Raw genomic sequence first — 18630 nt, forward strand, 5'->3', positions numbered from 1 at the left:
GCACATGTCCAAGCAGAGAGCCTGGAAGCTGGGCGCTTTAGCAACTCATGTTTTCCCTGATGTATGTATATTTTCTTCCCTAGCTTTACATCTTATGTTTAAGCCTTTGATCCATTTTGGTTAATCTTATGTGTGGTGTGAAATAGGAGTCCACATTTACTCTTTGGTGTTTGAGTATCTACCTGTTCCAGAACCATCAGTTCAAAATTCTAGCCTTGCCCCCATTTTATTGTCTTGGGGGTAGAAACTAGAAAACACTATAGAGGGCCCTCAAAAATTTTCAAATAGGGCCCCATTACAGTTTAACAGATACACTAGTAGGTTTAGATCCCAAAGAAATGAAATTAGTTTATCAAAAAAATACCTGCATTCCATGTTCTGTGTAGTATTGTTACTAGCAGACAAAATAGAATCAACCTAAGTGTCTTGTCAACAAATAAATAAATAAGGGAAACATGGGGTAGATACACAGCGGAAAGAAGAAAAGTGTATTGTCTGTGGCAATGTTAATTAACCTGGGGGATATTGCGTTAAGGTAAGCAAGCTGTGCTGGTTAGTTCTTGTCAACTTGACACAAACTTAGACATATCTGGTAAGAGGGAATCTCGGCTGAGGAATTGCCTCTATCATGTAGGCCTGTAGGCAAGTCTGTGGGTCATGTTCTTGATTAGTGATTGATATGGGAAGGCCCAGTTTACTGTGGGTGGTGACACCCCTGGGCAGGTGGTCCTGCTGTTTTCTGAAGAGAGACAGAAGAGGAGTGGATGGGGGGTGGGGGTGAGAAGGGGGAAGGACGGACAGAAGGGAGAAGAAACTGCAGTCGGGGGTATTAATTAATTAATTAATTAATTACAGGCTGAGCAATCTACGGGGAGCAAGCCAGTAAGCAGCGCTCCTCCACGGCCTCTGCTTCAGCCTCTGCCTCCAGGTTCCTGCCCTGAGCTTCTGCCCTGACTTCCCTTCATGGTGAACTGGGACTGGGGCGTGAAAGACAAATCAACCCTGTCCTCCTCGAGTTACTTTTGACCGCCATGTTTTATGGCAGCGATGGAAACCTGACTAGAGCACAAGGAAACTGCAGAAAGGGAAACAGTCTTAAAATCGCTTACATGCACAGTTTCATAAAGTTGAACCCATGGGAGCAGAGAATAGAATGGTTACCAGAGGCTGGGAGGAGGGAGATGATGATACATGATTTCAGTTAGGAGAGAGAAATTCAAGAAATCTGTTGTAGAGAACAATGACAATATTTAATAAGATCATAACTCATATCTCAAAAACGCTAAAAAAAGCAGATTCAGTGTCGTTACCTCAAAAAAAAAAGGACACATATGTGAGACAATGCACACATTCACTACTGGCTTTGACATTCCATGCGTTTCCCAGTCACTCTTCTCGCTTCTGGGACAAAAGCAGAGGAAGGGAGAAAGGGCTTCTTTTGGCTTGCAGTTCCCCCTCACAGCTCATCACAGGAAGTCACGGCAGCAGAGGCTCAAGGCAGACGGTCACACGCATCCAAAATCAAGAAGCACAAAGTGATGGCTGCCTATGCTCACCATTTATACAGTCTAGCAGCCCAGCCCAGGAAACAGCACCACCAGTTCGCGTCTTCCCGCCTCAATGAATCAAGATAACTCCCCACAAGAATGCCCAGAGGCCAGTGTCACCCATAAGGTTGACAACTGAGATTAACTATTACAATGCATATATATGTGTGTGTATATATATATAATATATATATAATGTTGCATTTCTTCAATATACACAATTTAATTTTCCAATTGAAGCAAAAACTTAATTTAAAAAATTTTATTAGCCATAGAAAGCATGTTCCTTGCTAGGCTTCTGGTCTACTGATATATGCCACACTTTCTTTTTTTTTTTTTTTAAAATATAGTTTTCTGTTTAAAAATGTTTTATTTTATTTACATTTGTGTTTTGCTTCTATGTATGTCTGTGTGAGGGTATCAGACCCCCCGGAACTGGAGCTTCAAACAGTTGTGAACGGCCATGTGAGTGCTGGGATTTGAACCCAGGTCCTTTGGAAGAGCAGCTAGCACTCTTAACCACTGAGGCACCTCTCCAGCCCCTGTACCACACTCTGGACTCAGCAGCTTTGGAGTGAATTTTAATATTCGAAGTATGAGTTCTCTAACTCTATTCTTCCTTTTTAAAACTGCTGACTATTCTGGATATCTTGTATTTCCAGACTGAACTGTGGGTCTGCATGCCCACTTCTCAAGGAGCAGTAGAAATGTTGACTGACACTGAGTCAGGAAATCTACTCAGAAAGTGCTCTCATCTTAACAAGCAAGCCCTCTGATTTCCGAACACGGGGAGCTGTAATTATTTAATTCCCTTCGATAGGTTTTTTTTGGGGGGATGGGGCTGGGGGAGTTTTCAATGCACCTGTTTGTTGAACCAGGTTTCTAAGTACACATAGTCTCCAAATAACAGTGGTCTGATTTATGATCCTTCAGTTTTGTAACGATGAAGGTAATGTGCACCCAGCAGACACTGAGCCTCCGAGTTTGAATTTTTCCTTTTTCCGACGCTAACACCCTGTGCTGCAGTAATCTCCCCCATGAAGCTACAACCACATGGGGTGAGGATGGTGAAGAAATGACTGATGGGTTGCAGCCTATTGGAGTGTTGGCTGAGCCACGATGGTGGGCTAGGTGCTGTCCTGGTTAGCTTCGGTTGTCGACTCGGTACGGCATAGAGTCATGTGAGAGGAAAGCCTCGATTGAAGACACGTCTCGGTCAGATCAGCCTGCAGGAACAGGCTGTGGGGACTGTCTCCATTATTTATTGATGAGGGAGGGTGCACGCCCTGGCCGTGGCACCCATCACCGGGCAGGAGAGCCTGTGCTATATAAGAAAGTGTGCTTGCTTAGTCTTAGCCTGGGAGAGGGCCGGAGTGAGCGAGCAAACCCCGTTGCTTCATGGTGTCTGCCTCAAGTTCTGGTGTCTGAGTCCTGTCCTGGCTTTACTTTGCCAGACCCACGCACCAGCACAAAAGAAGTTCCTTCACCTATATAAGAAGCCTCTCTTCTTCTACATCAAACACCCTCGGGATCCCAGATGGGAAACAGGCGTCTTTAGAAACCTCTACTGCTGCTACAACACCAAATTTACCAATAAGTACAATTCATATCCAGAGAAAATACATCCCAATTACCCAATCCCTGGGGACGGGCGAAGTAGAGAAGGTAATTAAGCAAACACTCCTTTAAGGTCGCCGCCTCTCTAACATCCCACCTCCTAAATAATACAAACCTGGCGTTTTGTCTCCTCCTTCAGACTCTGATTTCAGCCGACAAGCTCCTTAATGTCGCCCAGCCTAGCCATTTTGGATATTGTTGGCTATGTGTCCCACCTGGGACCAACTCAGAACTACCACTGACAGCTTCTCCAGTGACCCTGTCAAATAGCCTTATCTTGCCATTCACCAGCTGCCCTGACTCTGGTGTTGCCACAACTGCCTACCTTTTTCATATCTTTGGTGTGGCAAGCTGTTTCAAGGCATCTGGGACACATTCTGTGGTAACATTATGTTCCTTAGACCGCAATGAAACTATAATCCTCAATACCTCATCTCAACCCCAATGCCTACTGCTTGGAATACCTCAATTCTTTGTGGTACTCAGGTCTACCATAGTCTACCTGTTGGCTGCTCAGGGGTTTGCATGCTGGTGCTCCTCTTCCCCAAGTTGTGGGTGACACATGGAAAAGAGCCCTTATCAATTCCAGTTGTAGACTCAACATCTGCCTAGCATGATAAGAGGGCAATTCAAATCTTGCCTCTGCTGGCTTGTTGCAGAAATCACAGCAAGTATTGGAACCAGGACAGAGGGACCGGCCACTTCTATAATCTTGTATTATCAGCTTTCTTCCCAGTTCATCCAGGATTTCCAGCAAGCGGCTCTATCTCTTCAGGGAGAGATCAACTCACTAGCAGCAGCAGTAACAAAGCGTAACAAAGATTAGATCTCCTCACAGCTGAAAAAGGTGGCCTTTGCCTCTTTCTCCAAGAAAAAGGTTGCTTTTATGTCAACCAGTTAAGTATAGTAAAAGACAAAATCCAACAACTCCAGACAGATCGACAGAAGTGAAGGGAACAGCTGGAGACCTTTAACTCTTGGGCCTTAGAGAACCCCATATGGAAGTGGAGTCTGCCATTCCTCATAGCTCTTCTGCTCATCTTCATGCTTTTGCTTTTTTGCACCCTTCTTCTCTACATTCCTCCAACAACAAATCCAGAAATGCTCTAACCAAAACATTCATCAGTTACTCTTACAGGTTTATCAGCTTCTGCCCATAAAACCGGATTATAACAACCGTCCAATCTACCGTGATGGTAGGGACCAGCTGTACCCTGAGAATGACAACGCCCCTAATCAGCAGGAAGCAGCTTAAAGAGCACAAGTCACCCCTATCCCCTCCCCACCATCACCCCTCCTCCTAGTTCCTCATTTTTTTAAATAAACAGAAAAGGGAGGAATGATGGAGTTGGCAAACAGGCATCTCTATAGCCAGCCCCCAGGGGACCTGACAAGTGGAACATCAATCAGGCATCTCTGTAGCCACCTCCAGAAACTCAGGACCCTTCACCACCATCATGACATAAGCATGCATTTCTGCGTATGATCCGCTGGATCACCTTATAAGAGGACCAGTCTTATAAGTCTCTCTCTCTTTCTTTCTCTCTCCCTCACCCTCTCCCTCCCTCTCTCCCCCTTCCCCCTCTCTCCCTTTCTCTCCCTATCTCTGTGACAGTCTCTGCAACCCCTCCCTCTCCCCTAATAAAACCTCCCATGTGGAACCTGACCCATGGCGTGATTTATGAACCCGCCGTATAACTCCGCTGCATAATCCTAACAATTTCTGTAAAGCAAGTGGTACTATTTCCTCATCCATTCCTAATTTGGACTCTCCACTCGACTTGTCCACCTAAAAATCATTCATTTTGTTGATCATTCCAAAGAGCTAGGTATTGGCTTCACCTTCTCCAGTGTTCCAATAGGCTCTGGAAGTTAATAAGCCAACAAAATGCCTCAATATTGCACAGCTTCCCTTTTCTCAGGGTGGTGCAATATCACAGAGAGCTTAAAATCAGAAAGTTTGTTCTAGTCATTGACGAGTTCTTGAGCAAAATATTTCTGTTCTGAACTTCTGTCTCCTCAGACCATAGAATTTAATAGTGGCTGTAGCTGTAGCTCTCAGTAATAGAGGGCTTGCCTAGTGAACACAAGGCCTTGGGTTTAATTCTCTCAATACTGCCAAAAAAAAAAAAAAAAAAAAAAACCAAAGTGCACTTTACATTATAAACAGCTCATATGATGTCTGGAGATGTCAGACTTCTACAAGAAAGGGTTCAAAACATTTTGTGGCCAAGTATCAGACACTTAGAGGAAGGCTGATTGCCTGATAATTAAATCACATGATACCTAGAAAGGATTCTGATATATACCAGGTGCTCTGTTAGTAATCAGTCAGTCCCTTCAGTGCAATAAACACACACACACACACACACATCTTTTCTGTGATGCTTGGGATGGGACCCAGAGCATATTAGGAAAGTGCTGTACCACTGAGAAATACTTCTAGCTATAATTCATATACCTAATATGAGATATACATAATTAAGAACTTCTAGAAGACAAATAAGCAGAAACCTTGAATAAACACTTTGCTATAAAAACTACCCAAGCAGTTAATAAATATATGTAAATGTGCTTTGACAGGTGATGGTGGCACACGCCTTTAGTCCTAGCACTCAGGAGGCAGAGACAGAAGGATCTCTGAGTTCAAGGCCAGCCTGGTCTACAGACTGAATTCTAGGACAGCCAGGGAAACCCAGTCTCAGAAAAAAACAAAGAAACAAACAAAAATTAAAAAAAAAAGAAAGAGAGAGAGAACAGAAAAGGAAAAAAAAAAAAGAAAGAAACTGTGCTTAATCACATATTTTTATAATGTATTTGGTATGTATGTCTGTATGTATGTGCATGTATGTCTGTATGTGCCTGGTGCCCACAGAGGCCAGAAGAAGGCATTAGATTCCCTGGAATTGGAGTTATGAGCAGTCATATGGGTGCTGGGAAATCAAACCTGGTTCCTCTAGGAGAGTGGCTGGTGCTCTTAACCACTGAACCACCTCGCCAGCTCTTTAATCTCATTTTCAACCAAGCAAGTGAAAATTAAAACTATTTAAGATGCACACCCACCAAAATTCTTATAATTAAAGACTGGCACCGCCAGCTGCTGAGGAGAGGGTAAGCCAGCTGGAACTGTAAGGCACTGTTAGATAAAGTGTCGCTTCGTTTGACCACTTTGGGAAAGTTTCTGACAGTTTCTGTCACAGCTAAATACTTGGCTTCCTTGGAAATCAGCTGCACACCCAAGCGAGTATACTTGTCTGTAATAGTCATCTCAAATACTGCTCATAGCAGCGTTTCTCATAACAGCCTCCAGCTAGAGACAATGTAAGTGTCCTTCAGGAGGAAAACTATACACAATGGGATTTGTTCCACAGTAAAATCATCCAGAACAAAACAAAAGAATACACACTCTTTGTGTCACCAACATAAGCAAGCCTCACACTCGGTATGTCAAGTAAGCAAACAGAGACCGTTCACCATGAAATTTAGGTGTAGAGAGAACTAGTCGAGGCAGGAGGAGGCAGATTAGCACTGGTGGAATTATCCACTCATGGGATTTAGGAGTGATGAGGCTTAGCATTTAGGAACCAACTAAGCCTTGTTCAGAACTGGACTTGCTCTCAGAAAGTTCTGCACTCTGCCTTGATGCCTTCTAAGCCTAAACTAGACGGGATCTCAATTAAATTAATCTGCTGTTTTTCTCTCTACCCTCCTGTCACCACCTTTCTCCCCCTACACTCCCACCACTCCTTCTTCTCTCCCTGTCCATGGAAGCACTTGTCCCAGCAAGGTGGTCCTCAGTGGGCTAAAACCAAACAAAACCTGTAAAATAATGAATTGACTGATTAACCGAAAATTCCTGGAACTGAAAGGCAGGCCTTGCTAGGTAAGAAAGGAACAGGGAAAATACAAGAAAGCACCAGCAAGGAAGATGCAGGAATTGAGTAATCTTACATACAATTTTCATTAAATTTTAAATGATATGGATAGAGGGGAGATAGATTAATTCTTTCTTTGGCTCATCTTCTCTAACTCACCCCTACTCATTGTTCTTTTCTTGTTGGTCATTCACAAGGTCCTAAAGAACAGGATATGTGCTTACGTCATTTGCCAAGACACTATTAGCTGACCAAATTAATTTTGCAACTGTCAAAAAAGTTTGAACTGAGGCAGCCTTGCAGCAAGCACTCAGAGCCTTCCTTCCCTGGCTTCGTCTTATAGTCGCTGACAGGTTCTTTTGCCTCTTCAACTGTCCCAGTGTTCCAAAGTCCCCTCTCAGTCTCCTTTCTCAGCAGGTTATCTGTTCCAGGTAGCTGCACACCAGCATGTTCTCCTAATCTATGACTCACACTACCACTCCTGAAGACTGACTAAGCTGCATGGCATGCACCAGGAAGGCCTCTCACTACCCACCTACACTAGGAGGCCACTCTGGTCTTCACCAACCCCTGCGCTTAGGAGCCCCCTCTACTGCTTTCATTAGTTCCTAGCATATTTGCTGGGCGTCTGATGACAGACAGGTAATAAAATACCATTTCTAAACATTTTCTTTCGTGGTGAGCGTTGTCAAACTTTTTGCTTTGCCTGTCTCAAAGTCATGAAGATACTGTCTTGTGTTCTCTCCAAGAAGCTTATCATGGGAGAAGGTGTGTATGCATGTGTGTGTGTGTGGGGGGGGATCTTGGTTTTCTTTGTCTCAGGGATGGCATCCAAGCCTGGAGCATGAAAGCATGGCTCTGCTACAAACCCTCACATTTGAGTCTCGGGTCTGCGGTGAAATTAACTTGCATACATGGAGGTCTTTTATTTTCCTATAAAGCTGTCCACTAGCTAGCACACACATTATTGCCAGCTCCACTCTTTTCCACCTGAATTGCCAGACTGTAGAGCCAGAGGCCAGGGAACCATCTCATGTGTGAGCCCATTTCTCTCCTGCTAGGACAGAAATCCTGCTACTGCTTCCACTGCTGAACCTTTATGTGAATCCTGAACGAACAAACGTTTTAGTACACAGTTGGTTTCAGACTTTCATAAGCTGTCCTTGTAAGGAGAAACAAAGCCGAAAATTAGATAGAGGTTTTCTGGATTGTCACATCTGTATTATAAAGAAAACAAAAGTCAGAATCAGAGAACGCAAACCTGACCATTGTTCATCACACGAAGGCCACAAATTCTGCATGATTACCTATGTTCAGGGTAGAAACCTACCAACTCCATGCTGAAAACAGCTTACCTGAGTAAGGTAGATGGTATCTTTAAATCTGCGCAATGGGTCTGTACTTTGGGGGAGTTTGAAATGGAGCTGGGCCTGTTGAAGCATTTCATTGTTACCATCCACATGATGTTGTCGATGAAGGGAAAAGTAGCTACCATAAGACCAATCCTCTTTAGATGAGACCTTTTGAGTAAAGAGTAAGAGTTACAGATCTTAGCAGCAAAGGCTACTTATATGTTTCTGACAAACCTGTAAATTGTTCTATATATTAAGAAAGAAATTAAGATTTGCTCTGTTGTGTGAATTTCACACATTAAAAAAAAATGTCATCACTGGTAAAGGAGCAGCCTTGAGAGCAAGGCGGGATCCAATTTAAAAACAATGGTTTATGTAAGAAGTAAGAAATAGTAAGATCTGGAGAGGACAGGAACTCCATAAGGAGAGCAACAGAACCAGAAAATTTGAACACAGGGGTCTTCCCAGAGACTCAAACTCCAACCAAGTACCAGGCATGGAGATAACCTAGAACCCCTGCACAGATGTAGCCCATGGCAGTTTAGTGTCCAAATGGGTTCCATAGTAATGGGAAGAGGGACTGTCTCTGACATGAACTGATTGGCCTGCTTTTTGATCACCTCCCCCTGAGTGGGGAGCAGCCTTACCAGGCCACAGAAGATGACAATGAAGCCACTCCTGATGAGATCTGATAGACTAAGATCATAAGGAAGGAGAGGAAGATCTCCCCTATCAGTGGACTTGGGGAGGGGCATTCGTGAAGAAGGGGGAGGGAGGGTGGGATTAGGAGGGGAGGAGGGAGGAACTTATGGGGGGGATACAAAGTGAATAAAGTGTAATTAATAAAAGTTAAAAAAAAAAAACCCAATGGTCTACTTTCATACTTAGAAAGTTACACTTTAGTATTTCTCTTAGAAGCCTGGTCTAGAAAACATAATTCTGTCTGTTAAAACACTTATCATTCCATCTTCTTCCTGTTGTTGTCCTTTCGTTTTCTGAGATAGGAACCCAAGTAGCACCCATGTCCTCTCCCATGTATGGATGCTAAGCTGATAGTCCTGCCTCCCAAGTGGTAGGCTTATAAGCCAATGCCAGCAAACTGGCTTCACTGTATCTTTTATTTATTTAGGTAAAAACTTATATTCTGTTTAAAATAGAGCAATTTTAAATAAGAATCAAATACTACTCTTACAATAGTAAAGTTTTAGAATTTGTTCACATTCCTTATCCTAGAACTGCCTAGACTATCACTTCTCAACCTGTGGGTCATGACCTTTTTGCAGGTCAAACAACCCTTTCATAGGGGTTGCCCAAGACCATCAGAAAACACAGACATTTATATTACAATTCATAGCAGCAGCAAAGCCACAGGTATGAAGAAATAGCAACAAAAATAATTTTACTGATGGCAGTCACCACAACATGGGGAACTGTATTAAAGAGTCACAGTATTAGGAAGGTTGAAAACCACTATAGAATGAATTTCAGGCCAGCCTACTTCTGGGCTAGCGAAACCCTGCCTAAAACAATAAATACAATTGAACAAAGGATCTCAATATACATTTCTCAAAGGAAGATATACAAATTGCAATAAGCTCATAATGTTCAGAATAATCAGCCATCAAAGAAATGTAAGATTGAGGGAGGGAGGGAAGGCTTGGGAGGGGAGGAGAGAGGGGGCTACAGCTGGGATACAAAGTGAATAAACTGTAATTAATAAATAAATAAAAATAAAATTAAAAAAAAGAAATGCAAAATTTCCGCAAAAGTATATTACCACAAAAAAAAAATGTTTTTAAAATAACTGTAGGGAAGGATATGGAAAAGACTAGCAGAAGGACTAATGGGTGCAGTCAACTCAGGAAACAATTCTTCACCTTAAGAGATTCATCGCATGATTCAGCAGCTACGGTCATAGGTTCACACCTAGGAGGTCTGAAAAACGTACACACTCAAAAGCAGGCACACTAACGTTCACAGCAGCTTTCCTCACGACGGCTAAGAGACGGAAGTAACCCAAGTGTCCATCAACAGGCAAAATGATGGCAAATGTGGAAGATACGTCCAACAGAACATCATCAGTAATGCAACATGTTCAACCGACTTCGCAATACCATGTGATGGGTTGTTCTAATCACGTGACCCGTGAGCAATTCATAAGCCTGTAGATGCAGAGTAGTGGCACCTAGGGCAGGAGGGCGGGGTCGGAAGGGAGCGGGGAGCGACCGCTGAGGGGATCAGAGCTTCCACTGAGTGACGGAAACGTCCTTAAGTCGGAATGTGGGGGACACTGGACAAGTCTGCAGGCACACTGGGGACCTAGCGGGTTACACACACTAAACAAGCAAATTCTTTACTCAAAAGAGTCGCATCTTGTTAACGGGGTTTTTAAGGGCGCACACACGACTCTAAAATTAAATCTTTGGGTACAGAGTGCATATCCATACTGAAAACCAGATACGTGAACGTGAAGACAAACAGCAGGGGAAAGAAAAGACAGGCATGAGGAAGGAGAAAATAGAATTGGTGACACAGGCCGGGACTTGCTTATCCTGTTCATCCTTCTAACATGGCTTGAGTATCCTGTTCTGAATAGCTGTAAGGGATTATTAGGCTGTATAGAAAGTGTCCATTCGAGGCCAGCAGGATGGCCCAGCTGGGAAAGGCATTGGCTGCTCAGACTGACACTTGGACCCCAGAACTCCAGTGGCAGGAGAGAACCAGCTCTGACCACCACACACACACGTGGCAAGAATAAACGCCCACACACAAATAAGTAACAAATCAATCAATGTTTTTAGCAACTGGAGTTGTTTCTGTGTATAACTAAAAGTCAAGCTTAAGCGTCCACGGGCTTCCGCTTACCTTTTAGATGTTCCTGAAGGCACACGATTAAAAGCACACTGAACAGCTATCCACTCAAACTGGCAATTAGAAGATCTTTCGCTCCCCAGACGTTAAAGCAGAATTCTTTTCTTTCATCCTCTTCCTGAACTATCAACTGAATAGGAAGTGGCTCTCATCTGACCCTCTGAACCTGCTGTCTACTGTTGTAGATCGGGGGCGGGGGGGGGAATGGACAACCTGGTGGCTCACCTTTCTTAGCGTGCTAAAGGAAGGCCACGACTGGTAGCCATATTCGGACACCAATCGAGCTTTTGGGAAGGTATTCCAATTCCAGCAGTCATTCAAATAGTCATAAAAATGTACATCGCCATAACGGATGCTTTCAGGGTCTTCGGCGATCCAGCCCTCCTCCATGGTTTTGACCCCGTTGGTAGGGCTGGATGCAATAAAAGGACGGCTCCTGTCTTCCTGAACACAGAAATGAAACAATTTTAAGGATAGTATGTTGATTTGGTAAGTTACAGACAGTGGACTCCAAAATCAATTTCTAGAAATGCCAAATAGCCGAGACAGTTAACAGAATAGTGACCTCCCTTCCCTGTCAACACTGCCCTGTTCTTTGGTGGCTTCCTTCCTCTCTGTGTGAGCACCTGAGCCCATGCCTCCTAGCACCTCTTCCCAGTGTCCTCAGCCATGCTTTGCTTTCCTTCTTCCCCCCCATAGGCAGTGCACTGTCTCAGCCAGTTTCTCAACTTTGGTACTATTGACTTCTGGGTTAATGGGGGGGTGGGGGTGGGGGAGGGGAGATGAAAGAACATGAGTCTCTTATCCTGAGTGGCATATAGCAACATCTCTATCTTGTAACACCTGCTAGGTAGCGTGGGTCCCTTCATCTAAAGTATCTTCATCTGTGACAAATATTCCCTAGGGATAAAATTGCTGCATTTCAGGAACCCAGGTTAATGAAAACTACTGAGTCAGATACACTTGGGTTCAAAACTCAACTCAAAATATTACTGGTTTGGGGCAGATCTCAGGAGTTTTATCTGTAGGAAATTCTAGATCGTGACATTACATGCTTGTTTAGAGCAAGATGAACCACTAGGAACTAATCGTAACAATTATGCCCTGATGGCAATAACAATAGTAATTGTTACATAGCATTTCACACTGTCCATTTTCAGGGAACTCTAAACATCATCGTGACCTAGAATGAAGACATCTGTAGAGTCTGAGACAAAGAGCCATAAAAGCCCCTGCGAGTTAGTCCCTCTTTCTAACTCACTTTTCTAAGTGGAAAAGCGGACATTAAGCAAATTGCCAAAGATTCCGTAGACAGGACTGTGAATCATGGGTTCTTCGTCGCTATACTATTGAATAAAAATTCCCAGGTTTTAAAATCAAATTGTTCCATTGGGTCAGATATGAAAAACAAGCATTCTCAACTGATGAGCTATTTCTGCAGCACCCGCGTGGTGGCCCACAACCAACTCTACCTCTAGTTCCAGAGGATCCAGTGTCTTCTACAGGCAGCAGCTACGCATATGACACACACATGTATGTACATTCAGGCAAAAACTCATAAGGTAAAAATAGACAAATCTTTTAAATAAATACACACATAAAATCGTTCTCCATCACGTACTGTTTTTTTTAAATATATTCCTTTTCAAATTTCTTCAGAACATACCAAATATATGAGTACAGACACAAAGCTGTAAAGGCAGCCAGACTATTAAGTCACTCAGCAGAATATTAGTTTTTTAAACAATCTTTGGAAAGTGTTACTGAAAAAAAAATAGCACCTTCCTCTATACCTACTTCACAACAGTGATACAAAGAATGCCACCACAGCAGAGCCCAAGGTACACATGGGAACAAGAGCTGCCTTTCCTGTGACCCTCACAGCACCAACCAAAATGGTCATGTTTGATTCGCACCAGCATATACATCAGAACATACGGGTACATCTGCACGTGCGCCCGTGGTCACAGAACTGTAGAGGTGGGATACCACCAAATCATCTAATCTAGACTCAGTAACCATTTGGGGATCTACACGTGGACTCCAGGGTGGAAAACCCCGTGACAGGAAGCACTGGATCCATGTGGAGAATCCCAAAGACAGTTTATCTTCCCAGAAATCCACACACAACCCACGTGGATCAGTTCATAGGCCATAGCATTATAATGAAATACTCTGAATTCAAATGATGCTTAAAAGACTGCCTTTAAAAGAGGCATTAAAAAAAAAAAGACTTGGCAGTGGTAACACATGCCTTCAATCCCTGCACTTGGGAGGCAGAGGCAGGGGGACCTCAGTGAGTTTGAGGCCAGGTTAGTCTACAGAGCAAATTCCAGAACAGACAAAGGGACACAGACAAAACTATGCAGTGCACTACACCAATATGGAAAACAAGGCATTTCAGAAGCCCATTTTTCAATTCTACTGCACCAAAACCATCACTTACCGATAAGACAACCTCTCTGATGTTTTTCACATAGAGAGTCACATAATCGTCGAAGTAAGTTTTCAAGTTATGGGGCTCTATATGGAACAAGTTCACTCTCAGAGCCACTTCGTTCTCGTTATTACCACTCCATATGATGATGGAGGGGTGGGGTTTCAGCCTCCTGATCTGAAAGGTAAGAAAACATAAAATCATTTTCCCACACTTAACACAGAAGAACTCAGAGCTATCACAGTTAATAAAATGACAATCACCGCATTTCCTTGCCTACTTAATAAATTCACAAAATGGCTACTCAAGCACTTTGGTGATGCAATTTTAATAGCTCTCTGAAAAACTGGGGGAGACAACTCAGTCATCTGAGTGCTTTGTACTCAAGCAGGAAAACCTGAGTTCCATCCCCAGCACCCATGTCAAAAACTGGGCAGGGCTGAGCACATCTTTAATTGTGGTGCTGGAGAGGCAGAGACCAGAGAATGTCAGGGCTCACTGACCAGCCAGACTAGACTAATCCATGATTGGAGGTTCCAGTGATTAAAACAAATAAGCAAATCAATAAAATCTTATAAATAAATAAACATAAAATCATTAACTAGGCATGTGTCAAATGCAAAACAATTCATAGATTCAAGAGTCACATGAAATCTTTGTCCTGAGCTAGACTGGTATTCATTTGCTGAGGAGCAGCAGCATTGCGGAAATGGTGGACAGGTGATTTGGGCATGTTACATGTTTGGAGAGGCCCACTAAACCTCTCACCATACCACCAAGCAGGCAGCTGGATACAAGAATGAGGACTTGACCAGAGACTGGAAGACTGGGCATAAACCTGATAGTTCTCAGCAGGCAGATGCTACTTCTGCCATGACATGGGGCGAATCACTCAGGAAGTCAATTACCAGACGGCAATTTTTCATAGGATTTAGTAGGAAACACCAAATAGAAATAAGTGATTGAACAAAAGGGAAAAAATAAGATGTGTTCGTTTTCTCCTTTCAGAGGTGTAGTAGCAGCAAACCTGGTACGCAGCTTCTGTTCTCACCGACTCCATGAAGCCCTGATCGGTTGGGTAGAGGGCAGAGGCAAACATAAAGTCCTGCCACACCTGCCCGACAGAAGAAAAGCAATGTCACCGCACAGGGAGCAAACTTCATTCTCACCAAGGGCATTATCTGTCAAATAAAGGAAAAACAACTTCTCCTTCAAATGCACCCACCTGAGCACCTATGTACAGAGGAAAGGTGATGCCCACACACTTTTCAGGGTTGCACAAAAATGTTTAGAAGCCCGAGAGAACGTTAAATGAGCAGGGAGGATGAGGAAGGAAAGAGGATCCAAAAAAGGAAATGGTGAGAGAGGGGAGGAATGAAGCTCTGTAGGCCCTTCCCCGTTTTCTTATTCTTTCCCATCTCACTAAGGCACCGAGTAACAAGAGGTACACCAGACTTTTAACAGGACAGAACGGTTAGAAAGAATTTAGCTTTTTTGCAGACAGAAAGATTCCTAGATGCACACTTAAGTAACGAGACCAAGAAGCCCTCTCCTAGGAGGCCTGTGTGGAGAAGCTGATCAAGCCAAGTCCCCAAGCAGCCTGCCTTTCTGCCAGTCTTGATTCCACCAAATACAGATGGTGAACAACTGGGCAGGGAACAGAGCCTCTGCATAGGTCAGCTTAACTCTCTGTAAATGGGGACAGAGAACAAGAGTAACCATGTCGTGAAAGCATGAAAAAAAAAAAAAGTAAAACATGTATAACTGAGAAAAATGCCTGGCAGTCAATGAGCAGTGTAGAATGTGGTTGTCATTATCAGGATGCTGTCATTGTTGCTGTGATTCCAGCTCTCTTCTGGCGCTCTCTACTTCAAAAATGGATATATATACAATTGGCCCTCCATATCCATGAGGTCTGCATCTAAAGATTCAACTACGGGCTGGGTGCGGCGGTGCACGCCTGTAATCCCGGCACTCAGGGAGGCAGCGGTAGGCGGAGCTCTGTGAGTTTGAGGCCAGCCTGTCTACAAAGCGAGTCCAGGACAGCCAAGGACACACAGAGAAACCCTGTATCAAAAACAAAACAAAACAAAACAAAACAAAAAAACAAAAAACAAAAAACCAAAAGCCAAAACAAAATAAAAAAAGATTCAACTATGGGTCAAAAATATCCAGAAAAAAGAAATCACACACACATATGCATGCGTGCACGCACACGCGCACACACACACACACACACACACGCATCCTTGTGCACACATGTACATGTGATATATACTTGAACACATACAGATTCTTTTTCATAGGGCTGGAAAGATGGCTCGGGGGTTAAGCTCACTTGTTACTCTCACAGTTCCCAGCACTCACATGGCAGTTTACACCCACATTTAACTCCAGGTCCAGATCTGATACCCTCATCTAGCCCGAGGGCACAGGCATGCTCATGGCACACATACACATGTAGGTATTTATCACATACAGTGTGTGTGCGTGCGTGTGTGTTGTATGCGTATGTGTTTAATGAACCATGAAGTATATAACATGATACAGATGATATCTATGAAGTGGTCCACTAATAACAAAGCGTGTGAAAGGATGTGGGTATGCTTGTGCAAACATTCCGTCTCTTTAGTGAGGGGGCTGGGTACCTAGGAACCGCACGCCCACAGGGCTCCTAAAGTCAGCTCTTCAGAGATAATGAGAGATGGGGGCATCTCCTTGCCTACTCTTCCTCTTATCAAAACTTGCAGACTAAGAACATCTTTTCTTTGGTTAATTTTATTATTTTTGTTTCTCTCCAGAGTTCATCCAAGGCTCCTTAAGTTACTTAATATTTTATCTTGTTATGTACACCTATAAAATTATGAAGGTGCAACTCACATATAATGGCTATAATTTTAAAACGGTAGAGAATTCCGCTTTTTGTTAGCAACTATAGTTCACTTATTCCTTGGCCAAAATAAATAAATAAATAAATAAATAAATAAACAAATAAACAAATAAACAAACACACAAAATATAGGCCACGACTCCCTGCTCTGAGAGAAGTGTTAACGGGTGACGCCATCAACCCACATCAGAGTGGGGGCGAGCCTCCCACGGACATGTCAAGACTGTCTCACGCACTCACCATTATTCCAAGTTTGTCACAGAGGTCATAGAACTCATCCTGCTCGTAGATGCCCCCTCCCCACACCCGCAGGGTGTTCATGTTGGCGTCCACGACAGACTGCAAAAGGAGCTGCAACCTGTGGGTGGGATTGCAAAAGCAATTCGAAGTGTTACAAAATTTTTCAAATCTGTTAAGGAAAAAAAAGCCATTTTAAAATCAAAACGAGTCTGTTCTAATTGACGCCAAAGAAACTGAGGTGAAGTAACAGAGACTAGTTGTAACCACATTAATCAAACAACCTGAAAAAAAGAAAAACTAACTGTGCGTGATTCTTCATTATGTAAGTTGTCAGTAGCCTTGGACTGTCTCTTAAATTACTCTTTGCTTTATATTTTGACCTGTAGGAAAATACAGCAGAAGGACAGGAAAATGGCTTAGAAAGCAAAGTACTTGACCCAGAAGCGTGAAGACCTGGTTTGATTCCAAACAATCGTAAAATGTGGCCTGTGGGGGCGCGTGCCTGTGACTGTAGCCCATCAGTAAGCCCCAGGTTCCGTGAGATTCCTTTCTCAAAAGCTAGGGTGGCAAGCGGCTGAGTGAGACACTGACATCAACCTCTGGCCTCCACATGTGTGGACAGGCCACCGAACACGTGCACACATACACAAAACAAAGAAAGGGGCGAGGTACAGAACAAACGCACCATGTACATAAATGCGTACTAATTTTTAGATTCTGTTTTCAAGACCTTCAGAGAACGCTTGCAGTTATCTTCCAGATTAAGACCTCTCACGTTTTTGCTTTGCTTTGTCAGTTTTATTGTGTGTGTGTTTAAGGTATACAGCATGGCGTTGTAGGACAGCTGTTGATAGTAAAAAGGTTACGACTGCAGCGCATTAGCTGAGCCATCATTGTTTAATTAAACAATTAAACAATTAGCTAGCTCCCTTTGGTTTCATGCACAGGAAAAATTTGTTACCCAGAATCCTCATGTCCTCACGTTATCCCTCAGGCCTCCAGACTTGTTCTCTAGACTATTTTGTGTGCTCTTATATTTCTACATACTCCCCTCCCACCAAGATTTTTTTAGTTCCTTAGTGAAGTAAAAAATGGCTGGTGAGATGGCTGAGAGGGTAAAGTGTTTTCTGAACAAGCATGAGGACCTGAGTTCAAATCCCCAGATCCCACACAAAGGACACTCAAGCACACAACTGTAATTCCAGGGCTCTTACAGCAGCGTGGGAGGTGGAAACAAGATCCCTAGATGCTCTTGGGCCTGAAAACCTGTTATACAGAGTGGTGAAAAACAAAGAGACCCTGTCTCAAGTAAGACAGATGTCTCAAGTAAGACAACCCAAGGTTGTCCTCTGTGCTGCACAGTTTCATGTCAACTTGACCGAAGCCAAAGCAGAGAGGAGGGAGCCTCAATTAAGACAATGTCACCATAAGATAGGGAGCCTGTAAGGTGTTTCCTTAATTAGTGATTGATGTGGGAGGGCCCAGGCCAGTGTAGGTAGTGTCATTCCTGGGCCGGTAGTTCTGGGTGCTGTAAGAAAGCAGGCTGAGCAAGCCATGGAGAGCAAGCCAGCAAACAGCACTCTTGGTGGTCTCCACATCAGCTCCTGCCTCCAGGTTCCCACCCAATTTGAGTTCCTGTCCTTACTTCCATCAGTGATGAACAGTGATGTGGAAGTATCAATAAACCCTTTCATCTCCATTTTACTTTTGGTCACAGTGTTTTATCATAGCAATAGTAACCCTAACTAAAACCTCCTCTGGCATGTGGCCATGTGAACCTATACTCATGCTCAGGAACACA

General features: G+C 43.5%; 1 protein-coding gene across 2 annotated transcripts in view; it reads right to left on the reverse strand.

The window, feature by feature from the left end:
* Manba (mannosidase beta) overlaps positions 1 to 18630 on the reverse strand; it is an 82749-nt gene that overhangs the window by 19933 nt on the left and 44186 nt on the right. For both annotated transcript variants that reach the window (XR_009594669.1, XM_021653624.2), the window contains exons 9-13: positions 16830 to 16947; positions 14727 to 14813; positions 13709 to 13876; positions 11488 to 11706; positions 8395 to 8559 (exon numbers count right to left, since the gene is read on the reverse strand). Coding sequence is in view for 1 of the 2 variants with exons in the window: in XM_021653624.2 (XP_021509299.1) it covers positions 8395 to 8559; positions 11488 to 11706; positions 13709 to 13876; positions 14727 to 14813; positions 16830 to 16947 (757 nt within the window). In the remaining variant the exon portion in view is untranslated. The remainder of the gene's footprint in view (positions 1 to 8394; positions 8560 to 11487; positions 11707 to 13708; positions 13877 to 14726; positions 14814 to 16829; positions 16948 to 18630) is intronic.

This window comes from Meriones unguiculatus, chromosome 10, assembly GCF_030254825.1.
Source record: "Meriones unguiculatus strain TT.TT164.6M chromosome 10, Bangor_MerUng_6.1, whole genome shotgun sequence".
Classification (NCBI taxonomy): domain Eukaryota; kingdom Metazoa; phylum Chordata; class Mammalia; order Rodentia; family Muridae; genus Meriones; species Meriones unguiculatus.